At 41.4% G+C, this 14738-nt stretch overlaps 1 protein-coding gene across 12 annotated transcripts in view; it reads left to right on the forward strand.

Annotated features, from left to right (window-relative positions):
- Positions 1-14738, forward strand: part of LOC130706600 (V-type proton ATPase subunit B-like) — a 123508-nt gene that overhangs the window by 82706 nt on the left and 26064 nt on the right. For 2 of the 12 annotated variants that reach the window (XM_057539262.1, XM_057539271.1), the window contains one exon: positions 11585-11648. The exons of 7 other annotated variants lie outside the window; for them this stretch is intronic. Coding sequence is in view for 2 of the 5 variants with exons in the window: in XM_057539271.1 (XP_057395254.1) it covers positions 11585-11611 (27 nt within the window). In the remaining 3 variants the exon portion in view is untranslated. Of the gene's footprint in view, positions 1-3432; positions 3457-11584; positions 11649-14738 lie in introns of those variants that run through there. 3 more of the 12 variants (XM_057539272.1, XM_057539264.1, XM_057539274.1) reach the window with 3 other exon arrangements.

The raw sequence follows: 14738 nt of genomic DNA on the forward strand, positions 1-14738 counted from the left end.
TTGACTAAAGGATTTGAGGACTGCAGGTCCAGTTACTGAAGGCTAGTTATCCAAATTGACTTTCTTAAAACAAGAAATTATGTTCTTCACTGGTGATATGTTCCACTTTAATATTTTTTCTTAATGAGTGACTGCTTCCATGGCTGAACTGGATTTCTATGTGAAAATAACCAAAAAAATTAAACAAATACTCAGATCTGTGAAATACATTCCAAAAGGGTTTTATTTAAATGGAAATATAGGCATGTGTCTTACATGACAGAAAAGGCATCACCAAGGGATGCAGTACATCTCAGGACATACAAACTCTTTTGATGTGCAGAGTAAATGTCCTCACTTGAAATGTAGTGGAAGAAGTATCACTGTTTGAACAAGTTTAGAAGGGGTGCATTTCCTATACGATGTGAACAATCATGGTTTATATCGGTCATTTAGTAAACCAGGTGGCTTGACCAAGCTTGGTGCTAAACGTCCATAGGACTTAGAAGATGAGTTTGCAACTTCAGCCCAACTAAATCAGGAAGTGGCCAGAGTCTTAGGACGCTGAGGATCATAGAACAGCATTGCAGTGAGCAGTGCAGCAGATCAGTGATCACTGACAGAGCTCACTAATGTTTATTTTCTACTGTTTCCCTGAGAATATGTCAGCCAGCACTTACATCAATCTACTGTGACTCTTAGATTCATTACAAGAATTTTGTGGGGCAGCCCTTGCGAACCAGGATTCTTACCTGCAAGCTAATGTGAGCTCTGAGCTCCCTGGGGGCCTCTGGACCAGGCTGGGGAGAGGTGTGGGCGCCAACCACTGTCCTGCTCTGCGTCTGGGTCTGTGAGCATCCCTGGTGGGCAGGAGAGGTCTGTGAGTGGGCAGCCTAGAGCGCTGGCAGTATTCTAGAGGGGTGTTGGGGCAGCTCCATCACCACCCTCCTGGGCACCTATTTGGTCTTCTTGGGACCCTCTAGCAAGCCTTGTCCTTCCCAGACCACCTGCCTGCCCTGACTCTGTCTCTTCTCCCTCCCCGTTCCAGTTGTTTGGGAACAATGGGCTGACTCAATGAGAGCCAGGCCAATACCCACCTCTCCTCTCGGGAGACCGTGCCTAATGGTGTCCACTGCAATGGTGTCCTCTGTTGAGGCTTATCTGGCCCAGGGACCACTGGGTCCCTATTGGCCATGGGGACCTTTCCTCCTGCAATTCCTGGGTGTTTTTTCTTCTATTTTATCAATACTTTGTCTTCATTCTCATCTCCTTACTATTTCTCCCTCTTCTCCTCTATCCTTCTATTCTTTCCTTATGTATTTTTTCACCTTTCATTAAATACTTTTCTCCTTATTTCTCTCTTCTCTCTCCATTTTCCCCTATATCCCTCTTCTATCTGTATTGTTACAAATTCTAGAAAATCAACTTGAATCAGTCTAGGTAATTTGGGAATCCGACCACACGGAGAAGGGGAGGATTTAGCTGGGTCTCTGGAATGGCTGTAACTAAGAGGCAGCCCTGCCCTGTGCCTTCTGTGGATTAGCTTCTGGCATTCATTTTCCTATATTGGTTCAAAAATCTGAGGAAATGCTCGGACTTACTTGGCTCTGGCTGAGGGGAGTCTCAGATCTCACCACCTGTGAAGAGCTGATCTGATCAGGACGGCTCCCAGGCCACCCTACACTTAGCACCGAAGCCCCTGGATTGGGGGGTGGGGCCAGGTAAAGACTTGATGTCCACCCTAATGGGGGCACTTAGAAGGGAGGGATGCTGGGAGGGCCATATTATCAAATTTCCTGTTCTTTGTCTCTCTCTCTCTCTCTTTCACTCTCTCTCCATGACCTTTTGCTTTCTTTTCTATTTCTCTGCTTTCCTCTTCTTATACATCTTATCTTTCTACTCCTCGCCTTCCTTTTTTCTCTATGAATTAAAGGACCTAGATTGCTTTGAGTCCTGCTACTCAACATGTAACCTACGGGCCAGCAGCATCACCCGGGATCTTGATACAAATATGGAATCTCAGCCCCCACCCCAACCTATTGAATAGAATCTGCATTTTAACAAGATGAGCAGGGGATTCCAGTACAAGCTAGATTGTGAGAAGCACTGACTGGGATGAACCAAGTCCCATCTGTGGGGGAAATTGTTTTGCCCCTTAACTATCCTCCAGCTGCCTGGATCAGAGGAGACTGTGCCGCCTGCTCTAGGATGCAGCTTACCCCACGCACGTGTTAGCCTGAACAGGTGATGCTCTCTGTAACAGGGCCTCAGGAAGCTTGCTCCAGTGCCCTCTGACTGCAAGACACCCTCTTTCTCCCTGATAGTCACCAACCTAGGGGGGCGGAGCCCAGGTATTAACAATCAAGTGGTTAAAGTTAGTCCTATCTTTGAGAACTATAATATTTCCTGAATCGCTATACTCTGCATTCATTAGGAGTTTATTCTTCATATTAAAAACTCATCAGAACTCTAATTCAGAAGTTATATCCTTTATGAATTTAAGATGGAAATTGTTATTCAAAATGCATTGAATTAAACTTAGAATTTAAGTGCATTTTTCTTCCTATGCAGGCCCTTTGTGTGAAAAAGGCATTCTTCTAGGAAAGGACTGGCAAAATATATTTGAGAAAAATAAGAAAAGAAATTACTTGAAATAAACATAAGTTCTAGTATAAATAATTCTATTTAATAGATTTCTTTCGCCTTGAAAAAATAGGTAGCAGTAGGTCCTTAAATGAATATAAAATAGACATAGCAAATCGTTTGAAGCTTTGTTCTTCTCTAGATCATTTCCAACCTAGAACACCAAGTAGACTAATTAATAAGGCTAATTAATATTGTATTGAAAGATTCACAACAATCTCACAGTGCTCTAAGAGAGCAACAAGGGTGACCCCAAATTTGCAGGGCAGAAAAAAGACACGGAAATACTGGAAGCATGGGGGTTGGGAAGGGGACTGTTTGTTATACCTGCACCACTTCATTTATTTAAGAGAAAGAGCTGATGCACATATGGCAAAATATTTACCTTGTTAAAATAAATCTAGATTATCAGTACATGCATATCTGTTTTGGGGGGATGTTTGAAATATTGCATAATCAAATTAATAAAGAATATTGGATTCAGGTTTAAAAGAATTACGTTTACTCGGTATAAATAGAAAGATCATATGACTGTGTAGTTTCAGAATAAAGAGGGATAAGAACAGTGTCAAATCATAATAAGAAAAACTGGACTCAGAGATAAGGAGGGTTTGTATGTAAGGAAGCAGACACTCTGCTAAGTGTGAAGCTCTATTGGTAGAAGGAGCAGAAATTCTCTTGACAGAGATTCCTGCTAATTCAGTCATTTAAATATATGTTGGTTTATTTCAGGTCTAGGTTAATACATTTATTGCTAATGAGTTGATGACTCAACAGAGCCAAGCCCCACATCAGGTAGGAGGTTGCAAAGAAGGGTCCATCCTACCACATCAGGTAAGAGGTTGCAAAGAAGGGTCTGCAGAGTGTGCCTTGGCTGTCTGAGGCCTGTGCCAGCTCCAGGCTTGCCGATTTCAAGTTTGGCTCTGAGACTGGGTGGTTTTGGGCAGAATAGGAGCAGCATTTCAATGATTCTGTATCGATCTCTTCCATGTACTTGGCCTTGTCAGGGACACGGCCCTCTCCTTCCTAACCATTCACCTCATTACGTCAAGCGCATTGATCCCCGAGGCAGTGACTTTGTACCATGGACAGTCTTGTTGATTGCACTTACCATTGTGGACCACAGTTGAATTTTCTGTACATGTCTCCCCCTTCTGGGCTCTGAGAGCCATTAGGTCAGGGGTTAATCTCCTCAGAGGGCCAGGCCTATTACAGATTCTCAATAAGGAGTTGTTAGATTGAGTTAAGGAAAAGTTGCTGTTCTCAAACAGACCTCAACCCAGATGGTTAGTTAAGTTAAAACTTAGCCAACTGTGTGATGCTGCTTGTGTGATGGGAGGCTTTCGGTGCCAAGCCTGAGTGTAACAAGAGGCTTCACACTTCTTCCCCACAAAGTTGTACAAGGACGATGCCCTACTGGACCTGAGAGAGAGGTGGTTGCATTTGCCCTTCATTGCAGGTCTCAGTGACAATAGAGATAAAAGCTGGATTTGGTCTGTCGACAACTCTCAGAGCAGCTGAAAAGGTTGAGACAGAGAAGTGAATGAGACACCTGAGCTGCTACCACAAAGTAGCCGATGGGTCCCTGGAAACCCAGGATCCAGTAACAACTGCCTCTTGCCAGGGCCAGCTGCATTCGGTGGGTGTGGAGCGCCCTTCCTTCCATTTGTCGATTACAATCCTTCCCAACTTGAAAACCTTCACTCAAATCCCTTTTACTCTGTACTAAAATTGTGTCGACACGCCCTTCTTTTTCTACTCCTAGGATTTTTCATTTTTATTTCTCAAGTATTACTTTTCTTTTGCCATATTTATTCACCTCGTGCTTATTTCACATCAATTCTGGCATCAGGGACTCCAGCTTGTTTATCCCGATATCCTTTGTACCTACTTTATTGCTTTGCAAAAGTAACGATTTTGCTCATTTGAATTGCCAGGTGTTATCAGGTTGGGAGGGAGGGGTGTGGTGGTGAGTAGAATTTTAAATATGCAGCAGGATAAATAGCAACTCCTGAGACATCTTAACAAATGACAGTTTTACTTTTCCTGGAATGAAGTAGTTCCAGAAGTGGTGTTATTAGAGATATATGGAAATTAGGATATATTTTATGAAAAAGGTAAATCTTAAACAGTAATATGAACAGAGTATGGCAGAGTTGTGGGGGAAATAGCTTTAGAAGTAGACTTTTTTATTCATTTGGGAGATGGCAAAAGTATTGTTTTTGATCAAGAAAAGTAAATGATGGAAAAAGTGAATTTTTACCAAAAAAGGTGCTCCGGCAGCAGACTCATTGAAAGGAAGTGCTGCAGAGCCAAGTTTTGGGAAGGTGGAAGGCAGGACAGCCCAGGGAGCATCTCGCCAGGGTTTCATGGAAATTCTTCCTCGTGACTGCAGTTCTGGCAGCTTAGCTTCATAGGATGTTGTACTAATAGTGGGTCTCATAGGGAACGACAGGCAAAGTCTACAAATTCTACAATTTGCACACATAATGTCAATGTACAGAAGGCACAGATATGGTATGTACTTCAGGCTATTCATGGGTGATTTCCTGGGTCTGTTGTTTTGACATAAAAGACTCAAGTGGTTTGGTACCACACTAATTGGGATCTTGAGAAAATGGCCCACAGCAGAGGTGGAGTGTTTAGAGCACTGCTGTGTTCACAGCCCTTGATAACTCCTATGGTTTCTGCACTCTGCAGTCCAATGCCACTTAACAGTTAGAACAATTTTCTGCCTTTGATGCAGACCACATTTTATATATTTGTATAGACAAAAGCAATGATGAAATTTTAAAATTTTGCAAAACAGGAAGACAGGCTTTGAGTACTTTTTTTAATATTAATATCACAGTCTCAAAACTCTGAGATGTTGAGAATTTCTGATCAGCAAACCTCAAACTTTCAGAGTGGCTAAGATTAGGGCAGCAGTTGAGAAGCTGGATGCTGTTCAAGCATGTTTAAGGGTCTCAGACAGAGAGAAATATTGGTTTAGACCAGGGGCCAGCCAACTTTCTCTATAAAGGGACAGATAATAAATATTTTTGGTTTTGTAGACCATGCAGTCTCTGTTGTGACTGCTCAACTCTGCTGTTGTGTGAAAGTAGCCAGAAGCAATATGTAAGTGAACGAGTGTGGCAGTGTTCCAATAAAACTTTATTTAAAAAGCCACACAGCCAGCTGGTTCTGGGTTTAGGTTGCTTACCCCTGGTCTAGTCCACTTTGTATCTATTTAAGGTATGATGTACGGATTCAGTATGAAGAAATGAAAATTAAAACATCAGTGTGACACAATGTAACCTCTCCCACTTGAACTCCACAAAACCTTTGCTAATACTCTTGCTTAGGACAGTCCTTTTCAAACTGTGCCCTAGAAAAACTTTCTTTTCATTTTAAATGTATGCATGTAATTTGATGTCTTTCAGAATAAGATATCGATAGTATACATCTGATCTATGATATTATTACATAGCATTTAGCATAAAACTAAGGTTAAAAAGAGAATCAATTTAAAGAAAACTATTAAACCAATAAGAAGTGTTATACTGAGTACTTAGTGAGTGCCTGACACTGCTTCATGCGCTTTACACATATTTATTAAACACATCCTCACAACAGCCCTCTTATGCCCAGTTTACAGAAAAGGACACTGAGGCATGAAAAGTTCAAGTTCACTATCCTCAAATCACAGAACTAGTTAGTGATGTAACAAGGATTTGAACCCTAGCTGTCTGGCTGCAGGGCCCACACTCAAACCACCTTACCACAGTACAGAGGATTCATGTTGGAGGTGAATAAAGTGATGATACAGGATGGGGATCCTCTTCCTCAGGGCATGGGAAACAAGCACTCTCAGACAGTGCTGGTAGGAGCATAAAATGGCATAAGATGGGGATATGCCCAAAGCATATACCCAAAGCGGGATCTTGAAGAGATGTTTGTACACCCATGTTCATCACAGCATTATGCACGTCCTTGGAGGACAATTTCTATCAACTTAAGTGTTCAAAAGCACCCGCTATTTAGAGCGCTGAAGATGACAGCCCAAAAGGAGTAATGCTTTTAAGTCCTGTCAATATATCGTCTACACCAAGTAACAATTCCACTTCTAGGAGTTAGTCCAACAGGAACACTCAGAGGTGCACAGAAAGTGCCTGTAAGAAAACTAAGTGCATTGTTTACAGTCAAGATCCAGTTTTCTGTCAATAGGTGAACACAAAGAAATTACGATACTCCATTTTATGGAATAATATAGTATTATATGGAATTCATTCCTTTGAAAACAATGAGGTTATTTAATTAATTGATCTGTTTATTTATTCGAGGTAACGTTGGTTTAAAACATATAAGTTTCATGTGTACAAGATTATCAAATGCATTTATTCATAATGAGATTTAAGAAACATTTTTTTTTTACAGCTAGGAAAAGGGATGTATTTATTGTGCTTCCATTAGAAATTTCCAAGATGAACATATACGTATATGTGCATGTAAATATATATAGACTATTTCTGGAAGCATACAAGATAAATTATTAATAGCATTTCTCATTCTGGGTAAAGATATGCCATGAGTACGCGATGAATGGTATTTTTAAACTACATGCGTATATTGCTGTTCAATTCAATACCAGGTTTTGAAAGGATTAGAGGAAAAAAAGCAAAGGAAATACAAAATAGTTTTTTAATTGTGGTAAAAAAACATAACATTAAATTTACCATCCTTACCATTTTTAAGTGTACGGTTCAGTGGTGTTAAGTATATTCACATTGTTGTGGAATAGATCTCTAGATCTTTCTCATCTTGTAAAGCAAACTTAAACCCACTAAACACAAATTTCCCTCCCCATCCCCTCAGCCCTTGGCAAGCATCTCTCTACTATCTGTTTCAATGATTTTGACTACCTTAGATACTTCATATTAGTGAAATCATACAGTATTTGTCCTTTCGTGATGGTTTATTTCAAGTAGCATAATGTCCTTGAGTATCCATATTATAGCACATGACAGAATTTCCTTCTTGTTAGGGCTGCATAATATTCTATTGTATGTATATCCCAGATTTTGTTTATCAGTTGCTATGGTCTGAATGTTCGTATCCCACCAGAATTCATACGTTGAAATCCTAACCCCTTAAGGTGATAATATTAGTAGGTAGGGGGTTTTGGGAAGTGACTAAGTCTTCCACTAAGAAAGGGCTTAGTGACTCATAAAGAGGCTCCAGAGAGATCCCTACCTGATTCCAACATGAGAGAATGCAACAAAAGTCTGAGACCCAGGGCTTCCCTGGTGGCGCAGTGGATGAGAGTCTGCCTGCCAATGCAGGAGACACGGATTCGAGCCCTGGTCTGGGAAGATCCCACATGCCGCGGAGCGACTAGGCCCGTGAGCCACACTTGCTGAGCCTGCGCGTCTGGAGCCTGTGCTCCACAACAAGAGAGGCCGCGATAGTGAGAGGCCCGCGCACCGTGATGAAGAGTGGCCCCAATTGCCGCAACTAGAGAAAGCCCTCGCACAAAAACGAAGACCCAACACGGCCATAAATAAATAAATAAACAAAATAAAGTTTAAAAAAAAAAAAAAGTCTGAGACCCAGAAGAGGGCCCTCACCCAAACTTACTGGCACCCTGACCTCAGACTGTCAGCCTCTAGAACTGTGAGCAATAAATTTCTATTGTTTGTAAACCACCCAGTCTGTGGTATTTTGTTATATCAGCTTGAATGGACTAAGAGATCTATTCATCCATCTACGGGCAATTGGGTTGTTTGCACCTGTTGGCTATTGCGAATAATGCTGTGATAAACATGGGTATACAAATATCCCTTCAAGATCCAGATTTCAGTTGATTTGGACATATACCCGGCAGAGGAATTTCTGGAGCTTATTATGCTAATTCTATTTTTACTTTTTTTGAGGAACCTTCATATTGTTTTTTATAGTGGCTGCACCATTTTGCATTTCCACAAGGTTTCCAATTTCTCTGCATCCTCCCCTAAATAGTGTTTTTATTTGGTTCCCTTACCCACTGAAATAGCCTCAAGATATGTGGGGAGGTGCAATCCACATGGACCCTGAGTGCTTGTGTGCTCTTTCTAGATAGGCTAAGAGTGAAGGCTCTAGCTGCATTTTATCCAGGCCATTCTCAGGGTGTGCTAGAGAAACAGCAGTCCTGAGAGATGAGAGGCCAGCCTCCCCCAGGCAAGGAGCAGGTCTGCATCTTCTCATTACAAGAGCAGTGAATCCCCCAAGCGTGGTGCTTGATCCTCTAAGGCAGCCCACTGCCTGCAGCATCATCCGTCCTGGACCCTTTGCATTACCTGTAGCGCATAGGGAGGTTCATGGGAAACCGAGGCAGTATTCACTAAGCCGTGTCTCTGCCACGTGAACAGCTTCCAAAATGGTGCCATTTCTCAGGTGTCTTTCTGGATGACCATGAACTCTACGACGCTCAGCCTCTCTCTGCTGGTGTTTGGAATGCTTTCAGTTATCGTCTTTTCTCTTTCATGGTGCTTTTGTGCTGATCTTGTTTCCCAGATTATACACTCGACGTAAATTATGTCAAATATAAGATCTGTGTACTAACTGTTAGAAGTCAAACCATTTATATGGCCTTTTTATTAAACATAAAAAATATAAAAATATGCTCATTACTTACTTGAGATTTTCAGCTCACATTGGGATTTAGACTTAAGTTTCCTTCATGTAAGTAGATTCTAAGTCATTTCCACAGTGAATATATTCCTAATACAGGCTTTTAGATGATATAGATAAGAGTAAGTACTATTTCAACTTAAGAAAAACCTTTTTGGGTGACTTTCTTCTTTTTTAAAAATTACTTTTATTGAAATAGAGTTGATTTACAATGTTGTGTTCATTTCTGCCATGCAGCAAAGTGATTCAGTTATGTATATATACACATTCTTTTTCATATTCTTTTCCATTATGTTTTATCACAGGATATTGAATATAGTTCCCTGTGCTATACAGTAGGACCTTGTTGTCTATCCATTCTATATATAACAGTTTGCATCTGCTAATCCCAAACTCCCAATCCATCTCTCCCCCAGCCCTCCTCACTCTTGGCAACTTCAAGTCTGTTCTCTATGTCTGTGAGTCTGTTTCTGTTTCCTAGATAAATTCATTTGTGTTGTATTTTAGATTCCACATAGAAGTGATAGCATCTGATATTTCTTTTTCTCTATCTGACTTACTTCGCTTAATATGATAATCTCTAGGTCCATCTGTGTTGCTGCAAATGGCATTATTTCATGCTTTTTATGGCTGAGTAGTATTCCATTGCATATGTGTACCACGTCTTCTTTATCCATTCATCTGTCGATAGACATTTAGGTTGTTTCCATGTCTTGACTATTGTAAATAGTGCTGTAATGAAATTGGGGTGCATGTATCTTTTCTAATTATAGTTTTCTCTTGACATATGCCCAGGAGGGGGATTGCAGGATCATATGGCAACTCTATTTTTAGTTTTTTGAGGAACCTCCATACTGTTTTCCAGAGTGGCTGCACCAGTTTACATTCCCAGCAACAGCGTAGGAGGGTTCCCTGTTCTCCATACCCTCTCCAGAATTTCTTATTTGTAGACTTTTTAATGATGGCCATTCTGACTGGTGTGAGGTGGTACCTCATTGTAGTTTTGATTTGCATTTCTCTAACAATTAGCAGTGTTGAACATCTTTTCATGTGCATGTTGGCCATTTGTTTGTCTTCTTTGGAGAAATGTCTATTTAGGTTTTCTGCCCATTTTTCAATTGGGTTTTGTTGTTGTTGTTGTTATTGAGTTGTATGAGCTGTTTGTATATTTTGGAAATCAAGCCCTTGTTGGTGGCATCATTTGCAAATATTTTGTCCCAGTCCGTATGTTGTCTTTTCATTTTGTTTACAGTTTCCTTTACTGTACAAAAGCTTGTGTGTTTGATTAGGTCCCATTTGTTTATTTTTGCTTTTATTTCTATTGCCTTGGGACACTGACCTAAGAAAACATTGGTACTATTTACGTCAGAGAATGTTTTGCTTATGTTCTCTTCTAAGAGTTTTATGGTGAGGTGGCTTTCTTCTGGCATATATAAGTGTAAGCTAGGGCTTCCCTGGTGGCGCAGTGGTTGAGAATCTGCCTGCCAATGCAGGGGACACGGGTTCGAGCCCTGGTCTGGGAGGATCCCACATGCTGCGGAGCAACTGGGCCCGTGAGCCACAACTACTGAGCCTGTGCGTCTGGAGCCTGTGCTCCGCGATGGTGAGAGGCCCACGCACCGCGATGAAGAGTGGCCCCAGCTCACCACAACTGGAGAGAGCCCTCGCACAGAAACGAAGACCCAACACAGCCAAAAATAAATAAATAAATTTATTTTTTAAAAAAAAGGATAAAATCAATCAGTTCAATTTAAAAAAAATAAAATAAAAAAAAATAAAAGGATAAGCTGTCTCTGAGATTATATTACATTGGTTTGGATGCATGGACAGGAGTGCATCTGTCTGCCATGCACCCTAAATACCTATAGGGTGAGCTCCAGACCTGAAGCACATGACTCATCTTCCAGTCATTTTCCCAATTACCCTGTGGTATGCTTGAAAACCTCTGCTTATTTTATTGGCATACTCTACCTTTCACTTTGTCCTTGAGGAGGGATCAGTTAAGAGCTAAGGAAGAGCAGTTTTGAAGAAGAGTCGAAGGTCAGGGCATTTTTCTAGAAGGAGCTGTGCATAAGAAAGAAGAAGGGCAGGTGGTGGAAATACCAGAACTTAGCCTCACACTACAGCTATGGCCAAGGGAGAGAAGTTCAAAATAAATAATGTTTGATGTGCATTAGACAAATGAAGTTTATTTGGATTTGAACTCCTGTCTTCTCTCTTGTGTTTTTTAATGTTCTTAATCATTCAACCTGAATGGCTTATCTTCCTCTCAGAGCTTTGAACATTTTAATGATTCAGTATCCTTCTTTTTTAGAAGAGAGAGAAGAGAAAAATCACTTGAGCAGTGGAAAGAGATCCCTGGGGAGCTCTTGTGTATGCTGCAGCAAATGCTTTATTAGCTAAAGTTCCCACTGATGGAAAATTCAGACATAGGAAAAGCTCCTACATATTGGAAGAAAATTTGAGAGTTACCAAAAAATATCGTCAGAATGGAATGCAAAATGACTGTGGCAACACTTTTTCATCCATATATACCCAAGTAATAATAAGTGAAATGGTCAGTGAATTACATCGCCAATAAGTTTTCTATCCTTAGATGAAATAAATAATAAATACATGAGTCACTTATTACAGGAACCTGACTGTGATATCTAGGGTCTTTTGAAAACCCTCCCCTGTCAAACAGTACAGGGCACCTTTAAACTGAAAGGAATTAAATCTCTCCCTGTATTAGTTTCCTAGGGCTGCTGTAACAAAGTACTGGAAATTGAGGGGCTTAAAACAACAGAAATTTATTCTCTCATAATTCTGGAGGCTGAAAGTCCAAAATCAGTGTCTTGGCAGGGCATGGGCAGGGCAAGGTTCTCGGGAGAATCTCTTCCAGGTCATTCTCTTAGTTTATGATGTTGTCAGTAATTCTTGGAGTTCTTTGGCTTGTAGATCATCACTCCAATCTCTGCCTCCACTGTCATGGGGTGTTCTCCCTCTGTGTCTTTATTTCATCTTCCCTCTGTGCATGTCTCTTCTCTTCTTGTAAGGACCCAGGTCATATTGGATTAGGGTCCACTGTCATGACCTCATCTTAACTTGATGACTTCTGCAAAGACCAGATTTCCAAATAAGTTCACATTCACAGGTTCCGGAGTAAGAACTCCAATATATCTCAACGTGAACATGACAGTGGCCTGGAAGGACAGAGGTGGCTATAGTCAAACGATGCTTATCGTAAAGGAAAAGAGGCACTTTCTCATTTTGTTTGTTGTGCCCACTTTTTGTAAGGGAAGAAGAAGATTAATCTGGAATTGATGAGAAATTGATAAGAAATGCTCTGGACACCATGGCAAATGGAATGTGAGAAAATGAGCAAACAACACCCCTGAGTACTACAAGGAGTGGCATCTAGAAAGGGAGGCTGGAGTTTGTGTCAAGGTGAAGAACCGTGGTTGGTGTCTGACATTTACCGAGTGTTTATTGTGAGCCAGGCATGGCTTTAAGCATTTCAGGTGCATCATATCATTTAATCTTTCTCCATGAGTGTCTTCATTTTACAGACGAAGAAACTGAGGCTCAGAGTTACACAATGGTCAATTTCTGTGTTACTCTGGAATATTCTAAGGTATGATTGAAGTAGCCCTTTATTTTCCTGTTTATTATTATTATGATTAATTACGTGCAGTGAGATAGATTCCCAGAGCACACAGAAGAAAGAGAGGATGAGAGGGAGGAAGACTTTACAACGCAGTCGTGTTCTTGGTGGGGCAGAGGCAAGTCTGGGTCACCTTAGGGCTGGGTTTAGGAGGTGAGGGTGCACCCAAGGGCAGTGGTCAGAAAAGACCTGGAGAACTGCTGACCTCAGGATCCTGAATGGACACCTATGTGCTGTGGTTTTGCTGTTGTCCCAGCCCAGGCTGTGGCTCTGTTCTTAGGGATCTGCCATCTTTGCTCAAGGTTCCACATAGAAACAAAGATGCTGGATTGTTTGGTGCCTTTGTGAATTCTGTCTCCCTACTGGGAGTGAGATGTAGAATAGACACAGATGTTCCTGCCAGGTTTGGAAGCCAGCGATGAGGAGTTCAGCGTTGGACAAAACGCATTCCCTGCTTCATAAAGGGGTGTGGACTTGCTCAGCTCAGGACCTGGGGCGTCTTGGTTCAGGGAAATGAGAGACAGAGCAGTTCCAGGCCAGGCTTTGCTTTTCTGCCCTCTTATCTGGACACAACCTCTCTGAGCATCAGTTTTTCCTGAGTCTTTGTCCTTTACTGGTCCTTTCCTCAGTCATAGGAAGCCCTCAAGATGCATCAAGATGTATATTATTCCCTAAATCAATCTGAACCCAATACTTGGTCCTCAAGAACTACCTTAGGCCAAGAATCAACCAGGGAAGGGGAGGAAGGATGAAAGGAGGATGCAGGGGAGAGGTGCACAGGTAAGGGTCCTAGCTCAGCTGTCACCTGCAGAACAGAAGCAAGTGGCCTTGATTGTTCACACCTCACTTTACCTGCCTCCAGATTGGAGCCTGAAGAGCTTGACTGGATTCACTTCTCTCTATTAGAAAGTTGTTAGGTCATTTTCAAATTTCATTTTAATTTATTTTCTCATTTTCACTTACTTTGGTTTTGCTTTCTGCTTTTTTCTCCTGATTTTGGCTTTATTACTTTCAAGTAACACTTTTCTTTCAATCACCATTTTCTTCTTCTTAATGCCAGTTTACGTTGTTAGCTAAGGGCTGATTTTGTTACCTTCACTCCTGTTTTGTCTATTTGACAGCCCCCTGAGATGATCTGTTTACCGCACTGTGTTCCCCAAGAAACAGTGGGGAAGCTGCCTAACAGACAATCTCCTGGGAGACTTTCTGCTACCCGTTTTCAGTGGTAAGCAGTTTCAGTCAGAACTGGCTCGCTCATCATAGCTGGGTAATATAAGCATCCAAATCACAGGGGGTGGGAGCACGTGGCCTCTCGGCGTTTATCTTGATTGAATCATGGGTGTGTAACTTTCCGTCGTTCAGCTCTTGATTTGTATTAATGATTCAGAGTTCATTACCTTAAGATAAAAAAGGTGTTCCTGCTGGCAAGAGCTAGATAAGATTGTGGGCAATTTGAGACTCTCACTGTGTGAAGTTGATGATGACTATATTCCCTGGTAAGAACTGAGAAATTCTGTCCTGTCCTGCCACCGCGTGACACCAAACAAGGTACAGTCGCAATGGGCTTTGTGTCACTGACATGAAATTGAGGGTGGGCGTGGTGGCACCCGCCCAGAGTGCCCAGGAAATCTGCAGCAGTGGCTGGGACGAGTAGAGTTTCCCATTACCACAGGGAGTTCATAGGCAGGAAACTTTGTTTCTCATTGTATCAGTCTGGGTCTCATTGCTAACATTTCACCTAAATGAAAATGCACTTTTACTTTGTTTAAATTTTTCTTGTGGTAAAATATACATAACATATAATTTACCCTTTGAAGTATTT

The sequence above is a fragment of the Balaenoptera acutorostrata genome (assembly GCF_949987535.1).
Source record: "Balaenoptera acutorostrata chromosome 6 unlocalized genomic scaffold, mBalAcu1.1 SUPER_6_unloc_3, whole genome shotgun sequence".
NCBI lineage: Eukaryota > Metazoa > Chordata > Mammalia > Artiodactyla > Balaenopteridae > Balaenoptera > Balaenoptera acutorostrata.